This window comes from Elephas maximus, chromosome X (genome assembly GCF_024166365.1).
Source record: "Elephas maximus indicus isolate mEleMax1 chromosome X, mEleMax1 primary haplotype, whole genome shotgun sequence".
In the NCBI taxonomy this organism is placed as follows: Eukaryota; Metazoa; Chordata; class Mammalia; order Proboscidea; family Elephantidae; genus Elephas; species Elephas maximus.
The window spans coordinates 137370370-137393856 of record NC_064846.1 but is presented as its reverse complement, the minus strand read 5'-3'; the positions used below and the strand labels follow the sequence as shown (position 1 = coordinate 137393856).

Sequence of the window (23487 nt, the reverse complement as noted above, 5' to 3'; positions counted from 1 at the left end):
TAAGTTTAGGAAAAACTTAAACAAGTAGCATAAAAATGTGCACTTGTATTAAATTTAACACGAGTAAATCAAATCCTGGCTGAAAGCAGAGAATACCAGAAGGATGTTTACCTGTGTTTTATTGACTATGCAAACGCATTAGACTGTGTGGATCATAACAAATTATGGATAACATTGCAAAGAATGGGAATTCCAGAACACTTAATTGTGCTCATGAGGAACCTTTACATAGATCAAGAGGCAGTTGTTTGGACAGAACAAGGGGATACTGATTAGTTTAAGTCAGGAAAGGTTGTATTCTCTCACCATACCTATTCAATCTATATGCTGAGCAAATAATCTGAGAAGCTGGACTATGTGAAGAAGAACGGGGCATCAGGATTGGAGGAAGACTCATTAACAACCTGCGTTATGCAGATGACACAACCTTGCTTGCTGAAAGTGAAGAGGACTTGAAGCACTTACTAATGAAGATCAAAGACCACAGCCTTCAGTATAGATTGCACCTCAACATAAAGAAAACAAAAAATCCTCACAACTGGACCAGTAAGCAACATCATGATAAACAGAGAAAAGATTGAAGTTGTCAACAATTTCATTTTACTTGGATCCACAATCAACACCTGTGGAAACAACAGTCAAGAAATCAGATGACGCATCACTTTGAGCAAATCTGCAAAGGACCTCTTTAAAGTATTGAAAAGTAAAGATGCCACCTTGAAGACTAAGGTGCGCCTGATCCAAGCCATGGTATATTAAATCGCATCATATGCATGTGACAATGAATAAGGAAGACAGAAGAATTGACACCTTTGAATTGTGGCGTTGGCAGAGAATATTGACTATACCATGGGCTGCGAAAAGAATGAACGAATCTGTCTTGAAAGAAGTATAGCCAGAATGCTCCTTAGAAGCAAGGATGGCGAAGCTGTGTCGTACACACTTTGGACATGCTTTCAGGAGGGATCAGTCCCTGGAGAGGGATGTCATGCTTGGCAGAGTACAGGGTCAGCGGAAAAGAGGAAGACCCTCAGTGAGGTGGATTGACACAGCAGCTGCAACAGTGAGCTGAAGCATAACGACGATTGTGAGGATGGCGCAGGACCTGGCAGTGTTTCATTCTGTTGTGCATAGGGTCGCTATGAGGCGGAACCAACTCGATGGCACCTAACAACAACAACAAATCAGAGAAGACATAGTTGTTTTTATTAAACCCAGAATATTAAAGTGGTTTGTCAAAGTTTAAAGAAATTGTGTGAATTTGAATTCTTAAAATGGTTCTGATTTGATTTTTGAGAGAATTTATATTGTTCAATTGTAGCTGATTTAAATCATCATAGTTCGAAATTCTTTTTTTCAGGGAATTTTAAGAATATTTAGTTTATACAAGCAATTATTTATCTAGATGTGCTAATGAGAACAGAACTCTTTTAATATAAGAGACTTTAAAATCTAGTATATTACTACCCACCAGATGTAGGAAAATATTACACACACACACATACAGTCAGAGGTGAATGTATTTCTGAATTACAGACACATAGACTTAGAGTCACACACAGAGCACTAGAGCTTATAGTTTCAATTCTACAATTTCAACCATCGATCGAGAGTAAACACAAACAAAAAAAACTCACCAGCTCACATATCAAATGATTTTTCCTGTCCTGGAAGGCATGAAATTCTTCATTGCTTTTAGCTCAAATATGGAGGAACAGACAAACAAAAAAGATTGACAAACCAGATTCTCTATTGTTTCACACCCAACAGGGGCTAGATCTCTGTAAACCAGGAATCCATTTAGAGAGATTTCCAAATGGTCAGACCATAAAACGGAGTTCCCAGTCATTGCTGTCAACAGTGGGGAATAACTTACCAGCTGTAAATGAACTAAAACAAAACAAACACAAAATAAGTAGAGAGGAGAGTTAAAATGTTTAAATTAGAAATTACAGTGAGAAAAACAGAGAGTCAAGAAAGTTTTGTTTATGCTTTGGATTCACCTAGGAGAGCCAAGAAAAGACACTCCTGGACTTGAACCAAGCATGAGGCACACTTGTCTGTCAGGCAATTGTCTGACACACTTGTCTGGCAGGTAATTTATAAAAAGGGCGTCTTGGTGTGACTTCCTAAATGATTAAAAGATTAAAAAAAAAAGATATTTTTTAAACAGGGTAAAATCATAACACTCATACAAATGTGAAATAAACATGTATTAAAATATTTCATTTAACTCATGAGGGAATGGGCAGATGTTATAGCTGGTCCAAAAAAGAATCCAAAGATTAGATGCAGACATATTGATCAGATGTAGATATATTGAAATGAATATGTCAGTGGAGGAAAAATTGATTTGATTATAGCATGAGAGGAGAGATGATTGAACCTCTACTGGATAAGCTATTGTGCACATCTGTCAGTGACCTACAACTTACAAAGGGCTGTGAAAGAGCTCAGAGACAATGCAAAGCTAGAATCAGGTAACCTAGAGTGGTGTCCTCTAGACAAGGCAAAGTTTCCATTGAAACCCACATTTCTTTATACAATGTTAAAGACAAGTAGAAAGAGTTCACTCAAAAAGAAGGTCCAGTCATTAGTGTGACCAGGATCCTACCACAGACATTTCTAGGCCCAGGCCTGATCAGGGCCAGTGGACACCGATGACATCACAAAGTCCAGGTGTCACAAAGGCAGCTGCCTGACCAATGAGGGCCAACGCACAGGGATAAATTCTCTGGGGATGAACACAGATATCTTCAGAGGCCCAGGCCAGCCGAACAATCAAGCTGAGCAGATCAGAGCCAAATCCAGTAAACGTCATGACTGGGCAAAGACGCCGTCGCAGCCACTCTAAGCGTAGGAGACCATCTCTCTCCCGTTCCACAAGAGCAGAGCTGCAGTTTCCCGTGAGCCGGGTGGACCGTCTCCTGCGGGAGGGGAACTATGCCCAGCGCCTGAGTTCATCCACACCTGTTTTTCTCGCTGGTGTTCTCGAGTACCTGACGGCCAACATCCTGGAACTGGCGGGCAACGAAGCCCACAACCACCACAAGATGCGCATCACCCCAGAACATGTGGAGACAGCACTGGACAGCAACCCGCAGCTCAGCCGCCTCTTGAATGATGTGACCAGATCACAGATGGATGATAAGCCCCGATCAACGAAGAAGTGATGATGCCCGTGTCCCAGAGCCTGGTGGGAGCCCTCACGGCCTCATCCAGCCCCCAAACCACTCAACAGTGAAGGTGTCCCATGTTCGTATCATCAGCAAATGCTATTAAAGGGTACATTCATGAATTTCTGACTCCTCTCATGTTCTGTCATTTTGAATTGGAGGTGTCTGTGAAACATCCAAGGGGAGATACCCATTGATAGTTGGGGGAATAGAAGGTGGTGGTCAGTGTGGGCTGTTTGAATCAGTGATTTCAGAGAGGGGCATTTTCTAATGGCAACAGTGCAGGAAGTGGCCCTGGGTGGGCTGAGGTGGCTGAGGTGGGGGTGTGGGGATAGAGGAGACTTCCTCATGGGTTCTGAGAAGGTCAAAGCCATACAAGGTCAGGATGTTAGCTGGGGGCCTCCTTGTTGGTATGATGAAGTGCCCAGAATGTTGGTAAGACTGAAGATAGAGCTGAAGACCACGGCCGAGGTGCAGAAGGCTTTATTCATGACAGGGAATGTTGAAACGTCAAAAGGTTATGGCAACGGGGGTGGGGTGGAGAAGGTGGCATATTGGTTGGCATGAACTTACTGGGGCTTTTACATGAAGACTGAGAAGTGATGGAAACGATAAAGAAACATAAAAGGAACTGTGGTCATGCTGAAAAAAAAATTTTTTTTTTATTATTTATTCCCTGCCTCACTCCACAAAAAGACTTGGGGCAGGGATTATTAGTCAGTGCTTAGACCCTTCCTGTGGAGCATATCGTTCTGTTCTCTCTGTGGACACTGGGAAATTAAAGAGTAATGTTATATATAAGCTACTATCTGAACTAAGATGACACGCAATTCAGGCAGTTAACAACGGTTCTTAAATATCACTGAACTTAACTTATAAATATATTTCATTGAAAACACAATGGTCAATACTGTTCTCAGATGAAACACCAAATCTGTCTAATCATGTATTTGATAGAGCTACAGTTATTAAAACATACCTCTTAAAACACAGCTGAATGTATGTTTTAAGAGGTATAAGTGTATTCTATATAAATTCTGTCCCAAGTGATAGACTCAAAAACAGGGACAATTCGTACAAACTATCTTATGTGGTGTCTTAATTTAAAAAATAGGTGTCCCATTAAGTGTTGTAGCAATCTCAACCCTTCCCTGTGAGTGTCAGCATTGAGGTTTTCACCCGTTCATCACATGCTTGAGGCCCACCCTCTCCTGCCCCCTGTCTTTTCATGGAGGGCTGGTCAGAGGTTGCCCTGCTGACTTAACAATGGGATCACATGGCCTGGGTTAGAGATCTCAGCACCCCCACCATCCCCCCACACTGGACATGTGATCTTGGGCATTCATTTATTCCCTCTAAGCAGCAGTTGCCTCAAGTGTAAAATGGGGATAATCAGAGTTCCCCTGTCTTTGGGTTTTTGTAAATATTAAATTGCCTGGTGCCTGTAAACTGGGGCTTAGCACCGGGCCTGGCACACAGTACGCCCTCAATAAGCAGCTACATTTCTTCTGTCTACACTGCATGCTTAGGCGTGCTGCCCAAGGTGAGCTGGGCCTGGTTCTCATGTGATTGCTGGATGCCTGGGCCCATGTCTGGGAAAACCACCCCTGTGGAACCTCGTGGAGAGGCAGGAGAGAGCCGTGCCGAGGGAGGAGACAGAGTTAGATCATGGGACAGACAGCCCCACCCTGGGTTCCTCTGCTCCCCACAGCCTGGTGACTCTCCCTGGTTCTGCCTCCTTCCACCTTCTGTCAGAGCAGAAGGACCCAGCTGGGCCTTTGCCTACTTCATGAGAGCGTCCTGAGAAGGGAGGAAACAGTGTTGGGCTTGTGCTTGGAGCTCCTTGGAGTATGTGCTTCTGTAAATCCAAGAAAACATTCTTGCTGCATAATGCCCATTATTAAACTTCGTATTTATAGAACCCTTGTTTTCTAATGTTCACCCCACAATTTTGTGATTTGTTATAGAGACATGAAGTACTCTGAGCATTAGCCAAGCTCGCTCTTACCCTTTCAAAACCCAATTATTTTTTGCTTTGAATTTTTGTTGATACCATGTGTTTTCATTAATGGAAATATGGCTGAGTCATTGAGTGTTGTTGAATTTTTCGTAGGTAGTGTAGATTTTTTTTGCCCCCTCCCACAAGCTGACCTTATAGTCCAGAAGGACATATGTTGCCCCACTAATTTTACCCACCGCCCCCCCCAGAATCCCCTCAAGTCCACTGGGACATACATATCCCAAAAATTGTTTTTCAAAATTTCTACTTTTCCTACCAAAAATGCACACACCTCATACAATACGCTATAGAAACAGTCATTTGTGGCACATGCACATTTTTTCTGTTTCAGACAGTCATAAAGGCCCCTGTGTTGCAGTAGCATGCGCTGCCACTGGAAAAGCAGCATCCCAATGAGCCTGAGATACAGAGAATGTTCGTGGGCAACTGTATATCCCACCAGTCATGAAAAGGTTACTCTTCTGTTCAATTAGGTTGGCAGGCAGCCCTCCCCCGAACAACTGCAGGTGGAGATTCACCCTCAGCTGATAACACAATAGCACCAATATTACCACCCCTATCCTAGAAATGAACTATCTTTGTGTTCAGGACATGATTTTCTCATATTCCAGTGTCCTTCACCCTACAGTGAATGCCTCTAGGGTGGGTCACTATCTTTGTGTTCAGGACATGATTTTCTCATATTCCAATGTCCTTCACCCTACAGTGAATGCCTCTAGGGTGGGTCATTCTAGAAAATTAATCATTAAGTAAGAAGATGACATGTTGGCTAAATCCCTGTCCGATGTTTGTGGAACTGTTTGTTAGCTTATGGCTGTGGATGGTTGTAGCACTGAACATAGTCTCCTGGATACTTCACTGTGCAGCCAAGGAGGAATTCATTAAAGGCCTGAGAAGCCACAGCAGGTAGTGGACCGTGTTGGAGGCAGCAATGCTGTATGGTCAGGTTTTCAGCCCTCCCAGTCCATGCAATGGCTGGCAGGGAATGGTCCCTATGACTCTTATAAGGAACAGGCATCTTAGCCTCTGGCAGACCCTATTTCTTCTCTGAGGTGAAGTTTGGAGGGTGAGCGTTCAGGAGCCCATGTTGACAAGCCCTCTGCAGGCTCACACAGGCATGGAAGAATTGGGCAGAGCCATACTGCCACCCCTTTTAGGAACTGTGCTTCAGCTGTGCTTGGGGGTTTCACAGGAAACATCGTACCCATGACAAGCATGGCATCAGTCTACATTCCGCACCCTCCCAAATCCCCTCCTTCACGTGCACAGGAATCCGGTACTCAGGGGAGGAAGGGAGACAGAGAGAATGACTGCCCATGGGACACCTCAGCGGCTCCAGTTTAGACTCTTTTGTGCATTTCTGAAAGGTGGAAGGGGAGATGGCGAGGAAGGATTTGCTGTAGCGTGGGCCCCGTGGAAAGGACGCTGTTGGTGGCCAGGGCCCTGTGGGGAGAGGGACGCTGAATCCCGAGTGAGCGTGGACAGAGGCTGGGGAGGGTGTGGCTGCCAGGCCAGGTCTGTGAGCAACAGGAGTCAGGGCAGGTCGGGTCAGACCCGGGTCAGCACAGCACAAATCATCAAGTGAGAAGACACAAGAACAGGAGCGGAGCCTCTGGGGCACTTGGAGGGTAAAATTGGCTTGGTGTAGGCATGAAAAGAGACTTTATAACACAGTGGGGCAAAATAGTAAAAAAAGAGGGAAGAGAACCAGTATAACCTGGGGGCACATCAGTTCCCATGGCTGTAAAATGAAGGCCTTGAAGTTACTTCCAAGGTCTGCTCAGATATAGAATTCCTAGATTATGACCTTTTCTTAAGAAATGATCTCTACTGAGGTGATTGGGGTCTTTTTTGTCCCCACTTTACAGCCGAGATCACTGTGGCCCAGAGATGGTCACTCCTCTCCCAGGTCCCACAGCCAGTAAGGGGGAAGAGAGCCCAGCTCTCCCTGCTGCTGTTAAGGCTCTTCCCTCCCCTGAACACTGAGCAAGGGCCTCGAGGTGGGAAGTGTTCAGTGTTCTCCTCTGGGAAAAAGAAGCTGAACTCTTCAATATGGAGGTGTTACCATCTCCTGGACACCTAGGAAAGCACTCTTAACAAGTCCCTCTCAATAATGCTCACTTCTGCTGTATTTGGGGAAAGCCAGATAGATGGGGATTCACTGGACTGATTTCCCAATACAGGTCTTTGGACTTTGTTGACCTTGGTCGTGTTTCGCTGCATGTTGTGATACTGTGTCACAAACTCATCTGCTTCTCAACTAAGGCCTTCTGGTAATGCTGGCTCTCCACTGGCATGGTCTTAAAGGTGGTTATGCAATGACTTCAGAGGCCTGGATGCAAGAGCCTGTTGTTTGAAGTTCCTGAGGTCTTGTCCTTTCCACAGGGCTCTGAGACTGCCCTTGTTTGGTGAAGACAAGAACTCTGGCCTGTGGCTGGTTGCCAAGCTTTCTGGGGAGCTATCAGAGTAAAACCAAAACCTATCTGGAGATGACAGAGGCTTAAAATGCTGTTGCTTACTTATGACTAATAATCTTTACGAATGAAAAGTCTGGTGGGAATGCATAATGAGAACAAGTGAAAAGGAAATTTGGTTGTTCATGGCATGCAAAACAAGATAATAAAGCCAACCCTACAAAAGTGTTTTGACCCAATTGTCTATAAACATAATAGTTGAGCCTATTTTCAAAGAAATCTGGCATAGATCCTAAGCATCTGTATTTTAATAAAATTTCATTAAAAAAAAGTTTGATGTGCATCCTCAGTTGAAAAGTTCTGGTCTAGAAGATGCTAGATTCAAATTTAAAAAGATTGCATTTAGAAATAAGAACTGAAATTATGACCAATAATACTGTAGTGTTGTTGCCTGAATAACCAGGGAAAGAACCACCAGGATGCTGATATATATAAAGAGATCATGGACAGCAAGGACACTGACAAACCTCTAAGTATTTCTCATATAGGATATAATTTCTGAAATATTTATAATAATAATATTTCCCTAATCAAATTTAACCTAGGGAAGGCTGAGCACCCTTTTTGTATGACTTTTCCACGTAACTCATCAATATTTACCTAGCAAATAAATCTCAATATGTCTAGCACCTCTCTTTTTTATAAAACGGAAGAATATGTCTTTGTGACTTTCAAAGGGCCTGGTGGGAAATCTCAAAGACAGTTTTCAGTACAAAAAATATTGTGAAATATTATTTTATTTTATTTCAATTTTCATGTAGGATTTGATTTTGGGAAGGCAAAAGTCAAATGTGTCTAGGACATTTAAGCACTTAAGATGGGATAGTGAGATCCTGAAACATGAATGGTTGTAGTTTGGCTACCTGTTAATCAAAGTGACAATAAAATAAATATGAAATAAACTTTAAAAAAATCAGAATTTTAGGGAACCCAAGGTCGAGAAGGGGAGAGTGTTGATGTGTTTGTGTGGGGTTGGTAACCAATGTCATAAAACAATATGTGTACTAATTGTTTAATGAAAAGCTAGTTTGTTCTGTAAACCTTCATCTAAAGTGTAATAATTAAAAACATTTTAGATTTCAGAACTTTATAGTTCCTTTCATTTTAAAGAGAATAATCCAGAGCATAATAAAGTCAGACTTTAGTCCATTGAAACTGATCTTGGACTTCTAATCTTTAAAGCTGTAAAAGAATGCATGTATGTTTGTTTGAAGCCACCAAGTTTGTGATAATTTGTTACAGAAGCTATAGGAAACTAATACACCTCCAAAGAAACTACTTGCACTTGAATCCTTGTCTTAGCATCTGTTTCAAACTATGATACTAGGTAACGGTGCAGGATGCAGCAGCACACTGATTTATCCCCTGTCTTCTGATATTTTCCCCACCACCTTCCTGTCTCATGATGTGTATTGTTATATTTTGAGAGGAGTCAAGATTGCAAAAAAGACTGCACAGGGCAAATAGGTTTATTATGACATTTACATTTGGTCAGAAATAAATCCCTTTGGGAGATTTTCACTTTTGCCTATGATAGAATAATTGGTATTGGACTATCCCTTGTCCCACAAATGATCATAAAACTGGACAAAATATATGAGATGACTGTTTTCAGGCATTTTATAACAGGCAGTGCAATACAGATGCCTGTGAGAAGGGAAACTCACAACGGGAGTTCAACCATCACTCCAGCTCTCTGCTCAGGAAAAACATTCCAGTGGCCCAGTGAGCTGGATTTTAGGCAGAATACAGTCATCCTTCTGAGCTAGAGAGGCAGAATCAGAGTTCAGGAGACTTTAAGCAGCTGGAATTTGTGAAACGGCATCAAAAAGAAAGGAGCTATGTAAAGAAGGATTTTCAAAAGTCCGTTTGGAGGGTTGCCAAGAGTCCTTGACTGAGGGCTCAGGTGCATATTCATAGAGCAGTATCCTCTACAAGGTTGAGAGAGGAACAGAGATATTAGTAGTTGACCAGTGCTGTGGGATGCTGGAGTTCCAGCCCCACCAGAGTGAAGACACTTTGATAACACCTTGTTAACCCCTGGGCATACAGCCAATACACCAGAAGTCTTAGGAGTAAAAAACCACGCTCTAAAGTAAGACCTACAATTTTTAGCTGCTGTCTAGTTGGCCTCCAACTCATGACAACCCCATGCACAAGGGAACAAAACACTGCGTGGTTCTGCACCATCCCCATGATCAGTTGTAGATCAGACCATTGTGATCCATAGAGTTTTCATTAGCTAATTTTTGGAAGTAGATCGCCAGGCCTTTCTTACTAGGCTTACTGAAAAATAAGCCTAAAACTCAGCCCGGACAAGACTGCAAGGGAGACAGTTTAGAGGTTGAGTCCCAAAAATTAGTCAGGCATAGGAAAGAGTTTAGGCTTTCTGCATATCTACTTTGACAATGCATAAAACCAAACCTATTGAACCTGTTGTTATTGTTGTTAGGTGTCATCGAGTTGGTTCCAACTCAAGTGACAACAAAATGGAACACTGCCCTATCCTGTGCCATCCTCACAGTCGTTGCTGTGTTTGAGCCCATTGTTGCAACCACTGTGCCAATCCCATCTCATTGAAGGTCTTCCTCTTTTTTGCTGACCCTCTATTTTACCAAGCATAACGTCCTTCTCCAGGGACTGGTCCCTCCTGATGACATGTCCAAAGTGGGTAAGATGTAGTCTTGTTATCCTTGCTTCTAAGGATCGTTTTGGTTGTACTTCTTCTAAGACAGATTTGTTTGGTCTTCTGGCAGTCCGTGGTATATTCAATAGTCTTCACCAACACCACAATTCAAAGGCACCCATTTTTCTTCCATCTTCCTTATTCATTGTCCAGCTGTCACATGGATGTTGGGTGATTGAAAATACCGTGGCTTGGGTCGGGTGCACCTTAGTCCTCAAAGACATCTTTGCTTTTTAACACTTTAAAGAGGTCTTTTTGCAGCAGATTTGCCCAACAAAAATCAACATTCTTCAAAGGAGATAATAGAATCCAGGGTCTCTGCAATGTATCATCCACATTATCCAATATACAATAAAAAATTATTCAACATGCAAAGCAGCAGAAAAATGTGACTTATAATTAAGAAAAAATAAGAGGTCAATAGAAACGGACCCCAAGGTGCCCTGTTATTGGATTTAGTAGACAAAGATATTAAAGCAACTATTATAAATACGTGCAAATAATTAGAGAAAAATATATTAAAAGAATTAAAGGAAAATGTAGTCTTGATGAGTGAACATTGGAGAAATGGAAACTATAAAAAACAATCAAATGGAAATTTTGGAACTTAAAATTACAATAACTGAAATTAAAAAAAAAAAAACCCTCACTATCTGGGTTTACCATCAGTTTGGAAGTGGCCAAAGAAAGTCAGTGAACTTGAAGAGAGATTAATAAGGATTACCCAATCTGAAATACAGAACAAAACACTCCTTTGAGGCTTATTAAATGTGTTGTATTGCTTTCTCCTGTATGGCTCTTTGAACATAAGCAAGTAATAAATAAATGAGTAAGTAAGTAATAAATCTCTCTTGGTACTTTAAGCTAGACTCATTTTCTTTTTAATTCCCTAAGGCCCCAAAAGGCCACAGCAGCTAAAAATAACCTAAGTGAGCAGCCATCTTGGGGGAATAAACTTCAAAAAATTCACTTACTGCAACCCAAGATATAATACTGTACAAGCACTAAGAAAACCTCACTCATTTAATGTTCAGCTGAACAATCACGTCCTGTTATAAAATGGTCTTCTAAAAGCCCTACATACACAGTGCATTTTCATAGTTAGATACATGGACTGTGGTGCTGGAGTGTCTGGTTTTAGTTTCTGGTGCTACTATTTACTAATTGGGTGACTGGGCAAAAATACTTAGTTTGCTCATCTGTAATATGGGGGTAATAATTTTTTTAATAGTATATACTTAATAAAGATTAGGAATTATAGGAGATGATATGTATGAAGCACTTAGAACATGCCTGACACATATGTTCCCCTCCCCAGATCCTTTACGAATAGGGTTTTTCCTGCGTTGTTGTTTTTATCTACCTTTGAATAAGCCCTGGACTCATGGCAACCCATGTACAATGGGATCAGACTATTGTGATCCATAGGGTTTTCACTGGCTGATTTTTTGGAAGTAGATCCTTAGGCCTATCTTCCAAGGAGCCTCTGGGTGCTCTCAAACCTCCAACCTTTCAGTTATCAGCTGAGCCGTATTTGCACCACACAGGGACTCCTTCCTGGGTAGAGAAGAATATCAAAAGAGTGGATCCCCTTTAAAAGAGTGGTGTTAAAAGTATCTCACTTAAAGACCCTTCCTGAATGCGCCTTAGAGGATGAAACAACTGGGATATACAGAGACATTCCTTTTTGAAAGCACAGCTAGGGAGATACTGCCAGCTTCTTGGATAGCTGTCCACCACAGATAAACATTATTCTCTGCTACTGGGTGTGTTTAATGTGTAAACAGATTGTGGGAACAGGAGAGGCTAGTTTTTCAAGTTCCTGCTTCCAGTGCTCCATGAGGTCAAATAGTTCAGCATTCTACATTTGGGTCTGAAAGAAAAGTGAGCCTGTAAAAATATTCTAGCCTTCAGACTGAGGTAAGAATAATGTGTTTGGAGGTCTCCTCTGTGATATCTGCTTTCTTGATTTTTGTATATTGTGTGGACCGGGGGCGGGGGGGGTTCGTTTGCTGGTCAGGAAGAAAAAGAATCTCCTTCCACTATTTCATTTGGGATTTTATAATTAAAAAAGAGGATATTTTAGCCTTGGTCTGCTGTAAATTTGATGGATTGAGGAGTGAAATCTAAGGTGCCCTCTTGTTATTAGCGCTTAATTTAATCTACAAGGTGAACCATTGTACTAGATCCCACTGAACAATGCATGTTTCCAGGAACAAATATGTATCCTAGTGACATAATTCAAGTTCAGAACAGAAGTACCATGTCATTTTGCCAAAAACCTTTCACAGCTCTATGTGTAAGATAGACAGTCCTCTTGCTCTGCATTTCTTTCATTTATGAGAAAGCTCAGACGTTTCATTTAGCACTGTTGAATTGTTTTTGCATTCAGTCTCATTTGTGAAATGGTTAAATACCCAATATGTGTACATATTTTGTAGGGCTGCTCAAGTTTGAACAGCCTGGAATAATTTCAACGTGAATATGGCATTTTTAATACCACAAGGAGATGAGATATTGACTGTGAATGTGAATATATACTGTAAAGATACATTAGGTTTTTTAATTTTTATTTAAAGTAACCTAGATTGTTTTAATTAGCAATGCTGTGCTTCCTCATATATAAGAAATAATATATTTTCTAACATATCAAAATGTATTCTTGGAGGAAAAAAGGAGTTATCTATCTAAAGCATTCAAAAGACTGGGTAGAAAATATTACTTATATATGAGAATGCATTTAAAAATATTACTTAAATCCTAGCCTCCTTAAAATGTCTTTTAAGAACAGGAAATGAGTAATTTTTTTCAGTTTATAACAAGTTACTTACATGTTGTTTAGACAACAGCTTAAACACAAGATTGTTACAGTTCATACCCCATGACTCAAGTGCATGAAGCCATTTAGTGGTAAACCCACTGCCATCGAGTCAGTGGTACTCTAGTTAAATCCTTAATTAGATCCCTACATCCCTCAATATATATACACATATATGTTTACAGACAGGCAATCAATATGAGGAAAAGGGAAATGGAAAAGGTGAGAAAATGGTTTTTTTTTTTTTTTATTGTCTTCTGGTTGTTGAATCATGTTTATTCTGTGTTCTTCGGATTTCCTGAAATTCTCTGCTAGCCCATGTTTAAAAATTAGCTGTGTTGTCAATTTATTCAGGTTTGATAAAGTCTTCTAATTGGTTTGGGGAATATAATTATTGAGGTTTCTACCTCTTTGTGTCCTGGAGACACATTTAGTATTTTTGTTGAAACTACTTTCCTAGTGATTTAGTATATTACAGGAAGGAAAAAGAAATGCAGCTTGAATATGTGAACTGAGCAGTTTGTTTTCCCTAAGCTCTTTTATACCATGACATATGTTCTGACTATTTTGCCAGCAGTTGTAAACACTTAGCTAATCATCTTTAATACTTTCTATTTCGAATTTCCTTGTTACTGTATTTTTACATATCCCATATGTTATGTGCATGCATGCTGTCACTCTTTCTTACCACTCCCCCCGCCGCCCACACACACACACACACACACACACACACACACATTCACACATTTTGAATTTTACAGAATTCATTAACTTCCCTCTAACCTGGTTTCGTTCCTGATCGTCTCTTACTGTAGTAATATTTCCTTTGACCTCATTTCCTTGCTGTGCTTTCTCCACATCTTCTATCATGCCTAAACCATGGACATCTGATTCTACTGAAGCCAGCAATAAAGCAGGTGGTTTCCATTGCTCCTACCACTTGTAGAGTTGGCAATTTGAGTTCTGGAAGATTATCTGGAAGTAAGGCAGGGCTTTTTTAAAAAAAAGGGCTCTTAGAGGAACAAAATGTGATTAAGTATATAGTGTACTAGGACAGAAATTTCGTTTGATCTGGTTTCTCTGTCCTTTCAGCAAAAACACTTCTCTCAGTGGTGGTTGTAAAGCCTGCCCCTATTTCCTCACCACCCACTCTCTCTCTTAAAATCTTTCTTATAAATTGTCCTGGAATATGGTGTCTACTTCCATCTCTTTACTGAGACTGTACTTTCAAGGGTTACCAGTAATGCTATCAGTAAATCCAGTTACGTTCATTTATTTATTCTTTCATTCATCCATTCAATAAATATTTATTTACTGCCAGCTATGTATCAGGCCCTTATAGGAAGTGGAGTTACAGCAGGAAATATTTACATCTGCTCTCATGCACCTCCAGTCTATAGGGTCACTATGAGTTGGAATCGACTGGATGGCAATGGGTAGCTAGTTGGGAAAGAAGATAATTTACCCAGGTAATTCATTTTAAATGTGACAAATGCTATGAAGAATACTGTCGAAATTCTCATTTCATTTGACTCATTTGCTTTACGTGACACTCATAATCATTTCCCACTTCTTGAAATCATCTTCTTCTTTGGTGTCTATAATTCTGTACTATCTTTAACCACTTTCCCCATGTCTCTTTTTCCTCTTCTTCTCCCTAAGTATGGGTTTTCCCCCAAAGGTTTAGTATTTGGCCCATACTTTGTTACTTCTTTCCTTTGTCTGTGACTTCTCATCAACCCATTGTTGTTGTGTGCCATCAAGTTGATTCTGACTCAGAGTGACCCTATATGACAGAGGAGAACTGCGCATAGGGTTTTCTAGGCTGTAATCTTTACAGGAGCAGATCGCCTGGTCTTTTCTTGCATGGAGCCGCTGGTGGATTCACAGTGCCAACCTTCCAATTAGCAGCTGAGTGCTTAACCATTATGCCACCAAGGTTCCTCCATCAGCCCATAGTTTAAAATTTTACCTCTAAGTTGATGCCTGCCAAATATCCATTTCCAGATCTTATATCTTTCCATCTGTTATGTATTTTTCCACTTGGATGTACAACTGTCACTTGATATTCGTCATGATTTGACCAAACTCACTGTTTTTCTCATCAAACCACTGCCCCTTTCATCCATGTTTCTGCTAATGGTATTGACGATCTCCTGGCTTCCCACATTTGAAACCTTGGAGTCAGCTTTGCTTCTAACTTTTCCTTTGCTCTTAATAGCCAAACCATCACCAAGTCTATTTCTTTCAGCAGAATGTGTCTAGCAGCAACCCTTTCCTATCTCCCTTTTCTGTTTCTTTTTTTTTTTTTTTCTTCACTGTTTTCTCATCTTCCTCTTACTTAGTCCAAGAGCTACTTAGAATTTAAGGACGTGGCCAGGCCCTACCTCAATCAGGAAGTCCACACCATAGATATCTTCTTTTTCTAAACCCAGGGAACAGTATCATGGGGTTGGTGGAAATAACATAGGCTTTGGTAGCCAAAGATCCAAGTTTAAGTTCTAACTGGACCATTCTGTAGTTTCTGTGCACTGTATCTCACTGTGAGCCTCACTCTCCTTATACTCATCTTATCTCACACATTTGTCGCAAGGAACAAAGCAGATCCTGAAGGTAAAATCATTTCAAACTGTGATGCAGTGTAAAAATATTAGTTATAATTACATATTCAAATAAGATTTGTTATTATAAGAATAACTCAGGAGAAGAGATGAAGGCCCTGGATCTTATAGTTAAGATCCTGAGGCAATATCCTGTTGGAGTGGAGCGCATGGACTCTGAAGCCAGACTGCCCAAGTTTGAATCCTGGCTCTGCTACTTACCAGTTGTGGGAAATTAGTTATCTTCTATGTTCCTGAATTTCTTCATCTGTAAAGTGGGCATAATAGTAGTTTGCATTCATAGAGGTATTGTAGAATTAAAGGGCTTAATAGATGTAAAGTACTTAAAACAGTGTCTGGCACATATTAAGTATCCTGTAAGTGTGAGAGTGGTGGTAGGGACCAGTGGGGCAAGTTGTGGGTACAAGATCTAGTTTCAGTTGCTGTTGAGTCTGTTTCAATTCATGGTGACCCTGTGTGTGTGGGAGTAGAACTGTGCTCCATAGGGTTTTCAATGGCTGATGTTTTCAGAAGCAGATCACCAGGCCTTTCTTCTGAGGTGCCTCTGGGTGGTAAGAACAAGTTATTAGAACTGAGTCACCAGGTGAGAAGCAGGTGCAGCCAGGATGGTAATACAGAACAAGAAAGTGTATACCTGTACCCTGCTGAATGAATCCTTTATGATTTAGACCAAAAATAATCCTGGCATCTGGGGACAGAGCTGATCATGGAAACGCAACCTGAGGAGGGATGAACATTCTAAGCAACCACTTGCGGCTCACGGATGAGGATAAGGGTTTGTCAGACACATTTCTTGGTTAAAAAAAAAAATAGTTTGTCCTTTAATGTCATGAAATAGGTAGGTATGTTATGGAATCAAAATATCATCATCTGAATGTCCAAGTGTTAAGAAACCAGCCTCAACTGTCCTCTGTATTCTAGAAATCCTTTTCTTTAATCGTTAATAAGCATAGGCTTATGGCATTGCAGAGTACAAGGGACCTTAAAAAATCCACCTCTCTCAATTTACAGGGTTATTGCCCAGAGTTTGTATTTTTACTTTTTTTTTTAATAGTTCACTTTGGATGATGTTTGTTTGTTTTTCATATTAAGAAAGGAGAAATAATACTTCAAATGTTCCAGAAATTGTTCTAAGTGCTTTAAATTTGTTTAACATATTTAAGCTTCACAAGAATCCTATGAGTTAGATATAATTATTATTCTCATCAGCATCATCACTGTCATCCCATTTTATACATAATTGATGGGCAATTGAGCCAGGTTTCAAATCCAGGTAGCCCAGCAGCAGAGCTCATATTCTCAACCCTTGAGTGCTATCATCTCAGCATCTTTGTGCTTTAGCATACAGGTAAGACGATAGGCTCTGACATCCCAAGGCTACTGCTGCATGTTACAACTCTAGTTTTCCTTGACAAGTGGTAGTAAATGCTCGATAGTTTTTCATAACATCTACAAATTACTTAAATGGCATTTACACTAAGTATTCTAATATCTGGTAATACTGTGCAAGAAGAGTATGATTTTCTCATCCATGATCCTGTATTTGAGCATCAAAGGTCTCAAATGCTGATGTTATTTCCTGCACAGTACATTATACTGTAAATTGGTAGTTGCTTTGCACTGTGCTTAATTGATGCTGCTGGCCATGGGGATATTTTCTTTGGGTTTGTGAGTTTTCAGCTTTATTTGTTTTTGCTACCACTTCAAAAGTTCAGGCTCAGTTTAGATAGTTAGATAGTTGTCATTTTATTTTAACTACTTCTTGTTCATTTAAATGCTTGCTCACCTTAGTGTCTTGACTTTTGTCTAAGCATTATCTGTGACTGAAAGAATAGGCTTATACTTCGTTCTCTTCTTCACTGAATAAAAATATTAACATCAGACTTACTTTCACTGGACCCTTAATAGCGTTCATTTCCAAGTAGGCACATACCATTTGTAACTCTTGTAAAACTTTAATTTAGCAGTTTCCAGTCCTTGTAGCAATTGACTTATCCAGGCTCGTTTGATTTAATCTTTCGAACTGAATGCCAGGATAACACTCTGTTCCTACATTAAAAACACGTCCAATTCATTTAAGGGCTTGTGGTTCTTGTAAATAGACTTCAGTGGCATTTTCATTTTGGTGTTGTACAGTCAGAGAATATTTTCAGGAGAGTATATCAAAACTCAGAGGCAAATTAAGAAAATGAATAAAGAACCAATGCTAAGATATATTTTATTATAAAACTGGTAAAATCCTCAAGACTTAACATTATGCTTTAAAAAAAAATCATTTAACACTGACAGTGTTGTCTAAGAATGGAGCTAGTAGATTTGACCAGAAAATAGAGTTGAGATGGAGTAGGAGGTGGGGGTGTGGGTGGAGAAACCAGACCTGGAATGTAGCCATGAAATGATGCCACAGTGTTCAAAAATAGACTTTAAATCTAAACATACTTTTATCTGGATTATAAAAATGAAAGTTCAGCAACAGCCCACTTGGTAAACACAGACCAGGAAAGGTAGTATCAAACATATTTAATTCAAGTACCAGAGTATAGACAGATCCTTTACTATATCCTCCCAAGAGCTGTAGTTTTTAGTCTCCTGGTGTGAGTCACATTAAAATTAATATGTGATTAAAATTTTTGTAATTAACTTTGTTTAAATCAAGGGATATGATAATGAGGATGAATTTGCAAACAATGCAGTGAGGCCCTAATACAAAATAGGCACCTTTCCAACTTTCAAGAAATAATGATCTGACTGAAGATGTCTGTGTCCACAAACAAATGTATAATTTTTAAGCTGCGTACTTTGACTAGAACCAGATGTGTATAAAAACCCATTTTGTGACGGAAGAATCACTGCCTCTAGTTGAGAGAACAGCGCGAGGAAAATACTATTGATCTTAACTGCAAAGAAGTCCAGTCAGTAAAGTAGGGAAAAAAAAAAACCAAACTCAGATGTTCTGCTTGCCTTAGCCATGTTCAAGAAGGAAGAATTTAACCTGCTTCAAACCATTCACAGCTGTCATCTAGTTAATTGCTTTGTTGGCTATTACTGAGTTTGCGCTCTAAACACAGGAAGGTTATTTCTAAGTCAGTTAAGCACAACAAACCAAACAACTATTGATTTTCTTTCAAATGAGCTCCTGTCTGAATTGCTCATTGTTCTTTTAAGTAATAGTTATATGTTTTTTTATATGTTTGGCTTTATATTTAAGCACAATACAATAAAATGAAGTACTAGCTCCACTCAGACCTGTAAGGTAGGTTCCTGAGCAACTAAGATAAAATCCAGTGGCAATCTTTGATTATATTGGGAAAACTATTAAACCTGGGTCAACCCATTGCTGTCAAGTTGATTCTGGCTCATAGCAACCCTACAGAACAGAGTAGAACTGCCCCATAGGGTTTCCAAGGAGTGCCTGGTGCATTTGAACTGCTGACCTTTTGATTAGCAAATGAGCTCTTAACCACTATACCACCAGGACTCCAAACCCTGGGTCACCAGGCATGAAATGTAGGCCCAGTTTTGTCACTAATAATAATAGTAACAACTAACACTTTTCTGAGGAATTACCATGACCTAATTTTTTAAGTACTATTTAGGTACTTTGCATGTAACCAAGACACACGGAAGTCCAGTCATGTCCCCAAGATCCCACAACTACCAAGTTTCAGAGCCTGGATTTGAACCAGAATCCCTGCTCTTAATTACTACCTTATGCCAGAATCACCTTGGTCAAGTTATGTAGCTTCTAAAGGCATCTTCTGGGGATGTTTTTTTCCTGCCACTCCAATTTCTTCCTTTCTCTCTGTTCTCAGTGATGCAGTTATAATTCAAAAGCAGTTAGAGTGTCATGTGTATCATTTTTATCTGTGTGAAAAGACATTTTCAAAGATGAAAGACATTAACATTTATAGTTGAATGTTTGTGATTGAGTTTGATGATAGAAATACTAACTTTGGACCTCAATTAAGTGCGATGTTATCTACCCTGAAGTTCTATTCTCATTAAATCTGTGTTACAAAAAAAGTCTTCAATTATTATTACATTTTTAATTTTGTCAATAAAAACTTGTGGGCATTTGTTTTCACCCAGTTTGTGCTGGTGTCTGCTAAACTGTCACTAATCTGGCCCTGTCCCCAATGTCTCACTGGTTAGTATCCTCTATTGATGACCTTTGGTGATGGGGACCCTGCATTCTGTGAGCCCCTCGTCATTACCCAGCCTTCTTAGGCCTACTGGTTCCCTCAGCACTTCCCAGTCCCTCAACCACTGCCAACTACCACTCCCTCAGCTTGGCTCCCCTGTCCATGCTAACTGGATCCAAGCTGCATCCTACCCTTCCTAACCTCGTTTCCCTCTGACCCTCACACGCTGACCACTGCTGGAACTTTTATATCTTTTTCTCGGTCTGAGGAAGCTGCTTCAATGTCATAGCTACATCCTCTCTATACTCTGTCTTACAATAAAACTCTGTGTTGAGATGTCCAAGCTTTGTTCTTGGTAGAGAGAATGCCTAGTTTGAGGTACATTAAAAGAAAACACTTTGAGGATCATCTTACAGTGGTGGTCCCCAAACTCTCTGTGGTAAGGAACCAGTTTTGTTTTTTTTTTTTAATTTTCTAGGCCACTTCAAACTACGGTAATACTTTTCTAAAATACACTGTTCAACTAGATGAGTCCACTGATTACACACTTTGATGTCATATCAACATCACATTGCTATAAATTTTCCTAAACACTCTCAAATTCCTGTACATATCTTGTCCACACCAGTGGCTAACTGGTTTGTGGGCCAACACTAGTCCATGAACTACATACACAGTAGCATTGCCTAAGAGAGCACTATTCTCAGGAGCAAAAGGGTCTGCATTTACCACACTCTGGCTTTCATTTTTCAAGTGTGCCTATATGTCCAGTTGTACACTTTTGTAGAGTTTTTTGATATGTAAAAATTTGCACCCTAAAAAGTAGGAGTAGTGGACATTGGTATAAGATTGGCCAAGACAAAATCACATGTGTGTGTTATATCATTATGTGTGTGAGTATATATGTGTGTGTATATGTACACACACACATATATTCATTTCTACAGTATAGTGTAGTATGAAACAAAACAAAATCCATTTGCTATTCAGTTGATTCCGACTCATAGCAACTATATAGTGTAGTGTAGTATAGTGTAGTGTAGTATAGGATAAATACCACCCCAAAAACATTAGTATAGTATGTATAGCATTGGTATAGTATACTATAGTGTAGTGTAGTATAGGAGAGCATTGGTATAGTATAGTGTAGTGTAGTATAGCATAGTGATCAGAAATATAGTCACTATAGCACAGTGATCAAGAATGTAGCCACTAAAGGTAGACTGCCTTTGCTGGAATCCTAGCTCCACCACTTACTAGCTGTGTGACATTGAGCAAGTTATTTAACCTTTCTCAGCCTTGGTTTCGCTCTGTAACATGGGACTAATAAAAGTAAATAGCTCAAAGCGTTGATGTGCAGTTTGAACGAGTTAATATATGTAAATCAAGACCTTAGAACAGTGCCTAGTGCTTAAATATAATAAGTGCTATGTTTACTATCACAGGAGCCCTGCTGGCACAAGGGTTAAGCACTTGACTGCTAACCGAAAGGACTGCTAACCCAGAGGCTCTGCTGGAGAAAGATCTGGTGATCTGGTTCTGTAAAGATTACGGCTAAGAAAACCCTATGGGGCAGTTCTATTCTGTCATATGTGGTCCTTATGAGTCAGAATTGACTCTACAGCACCCAACAACAACATGTTTACTATCATTATTACCATGAGCCTTAAGGAAAAGGCCTTAAGGCAAGTATGATAATGGAGCAGGAAATATATAATCCAACATAAAATATAATACGACACAGATGATAAGACATGTATAACTAATTATATGACTTACATAATATGAGAAAACCCAAACCAAACCCACTGCCGTCGAGTCGATTCCAACTCACAGCGACCCTATAGGACAGGGTAGAACTGCCCCATAGAGTTTCCGAGGAGCGCCTGGTGGATTTGAACTGCTGACCTCTTGGTTAGCAGCTGTAGCACTTAACCACTACGCCACCAGGGTTTCCCCATAATATGAAGTGTATAGTAATTATTTCTTTGTGGCTTTATATTTGATGTGAGGAATTCTATCACTTCACATGAAAAAAGGTATATGACAGGGATTATACTAGGCATTTTTCATTAGAAATTCCTTTTTGTCCTCCCAGAAAGTCCGTGAGGTGAGTATTATTATCATGCCCACTTTACATAAGAAGAAACTGAGGTTCAGAGAGGTTAAGTAACTTGGCTTCTGTAACGCAGAGATAGAGCTGGGATTTGAACACGAAGCTGTCTGACTCCAAAACTTGGAGTCCTTGCAATTCTCCTCTTGGGCTGTACCTGGGAATCTCTTTGGGATGTTTTAAAAATACAATGCCTGGCCCCTAACCTCAGAGGTTTTGATTAAAAAAAAAAGATTTACTGAGATATAATTCACATAGCATAAAATTCACCGTTTTAAAGTGTACAATTCAATATTTTTTAGTATAGTCACAGGGTGTTTAACCCTCACCACAATGTAATTTTATAATATTTTCATCTTGGGGTGGGCCTGGCAACAGAGTCCCTGGGGTTATAACCTCAGGGCCACAGACACTGTAGGAGTTCCTGGATGGACTTCTAATGGTTTGTGAACCCGTTGTAGTACCCAAAGTTTTCATTATCTTCTCTAAAGGGATAGAGCTGCAGCCTAGAAAGTGTTAAACTGTAGACCAGTGTGGTCTCAAACTTTAAGGTGCATCCAAATCATCAGAGGTTTCTGTTAAACTTCTGATTCAGGTTCGGTAAGTCTGGATGGTACCTAGGAATCGGCATTTCTAACAAGCTCCCTGGTGATCCTGATGCTGTTGGTCCACAGGCCACACTTTGGGAACGTTGGTGTAGACCAGGAATGCCAACATGCCATTCTTTTTGTATAGCTGCAAGATAAGAATGGTTTTCACAGTTTTAAATTGTTGAGAAAAAAAATCAAAAGAAGGATAATATTTTGTGGTACATGAAAATCATATGAAATTCACATTTTAATGCCTGTACATAAAGTTTTATCGGAACATAGCCACACCACTTCATTTACATATGGTCTGTGACTGCTTTCACGCTACAGTAAGCAGAGTTGAGTAGTTGAGACAGAAACTGTGTGTGGCACTCTCATTGCTTCACACTGCCACTTGGCCCACTGCAGCCCCAGTGATGCAGTTATAATTGGACAGCAGTTAGAGTGCCATGCGTATCATTTCTAAATGTGTGAAAAGGCATTTCCAAAGATGAAAGACATAAAATTGCATTACAAATGAGCATTTATAGGTGAACATCTGCAATCAATTTTGATGCTAGAAGCAGTAACTTTGGACCCCAATTAAGTGAAATGTTACCTACCCTAAAATTCCATTCTTCTCATTAGTAGATCTGTCTTTCAAAAAAAAAGTCCTCAATTATTATATTTTTTATTTTGTCAATAAAAACTTGTGGACATTTGTGTTTCTCTCTTGTCATAAAATATCTACATAATATCCATGATTTTGCCTCTAAGCTCTAAAGGTCTAAAATATTTACTAGCTGGCCCCTAGCGTAAAAAGTTTGCCAACCCCTGATGTAGACCATGCTGTGAGGTCACCTTTGAG

General features: G+C 40.0%; 2 protein-coding genes across 7 annotated transcripts in view; both read left to right on the top strand.

The window, feature by feature from the left end:
• Positions 1–23487, top strand: part of SYTL5 (synaptotagmin like 5) — a 640677-nt gene that overhangs the window by 95810 nt on the left and 521380 nt on the right. For 2 of the 6 annotated variants that reach the window (XM_049873450.1, XM_049873445.1), the window contains exon 1: positions 12181–12276. The exons of 2 other annotated variants lie outside the window; for them this stretch is intronic. The gene's annotated coding sequence lies outside the window, so the exon portion shown is untranslated. Of the gene's footprint in view, positions 1–12180; positions 12277–13186; positions 13397–16344; positions 16571–23487 lie in introns of those variants that run through there. 2 more of the 6 variants (XM_049873449.1, XM_049873448.1) reach the window with 2 other exon arrangements.
• On the top strand, positions 2692–3173 carry LOC126068799 (histone H2A-Bbd type 1). The gene has a single exon (XM_049871497.1). It carries the CDS (start codon positions 2820–2822, stop codon positions 3171–3173), a length of 354 nt encoding a protein of 117 aa, XP_049727454.1. The 5' UTR covers positions 2692–2819.

What these genes read in the sequence shown, in the direction of transcription:
- LOC126068799 (XM_049871497.1), top strand. Translation starts at nt 2,820, where the DNA reads ATGACTGGGCAAAGACGCCGTCGCAGCCACTCTAAGCGTAGGAGACCA.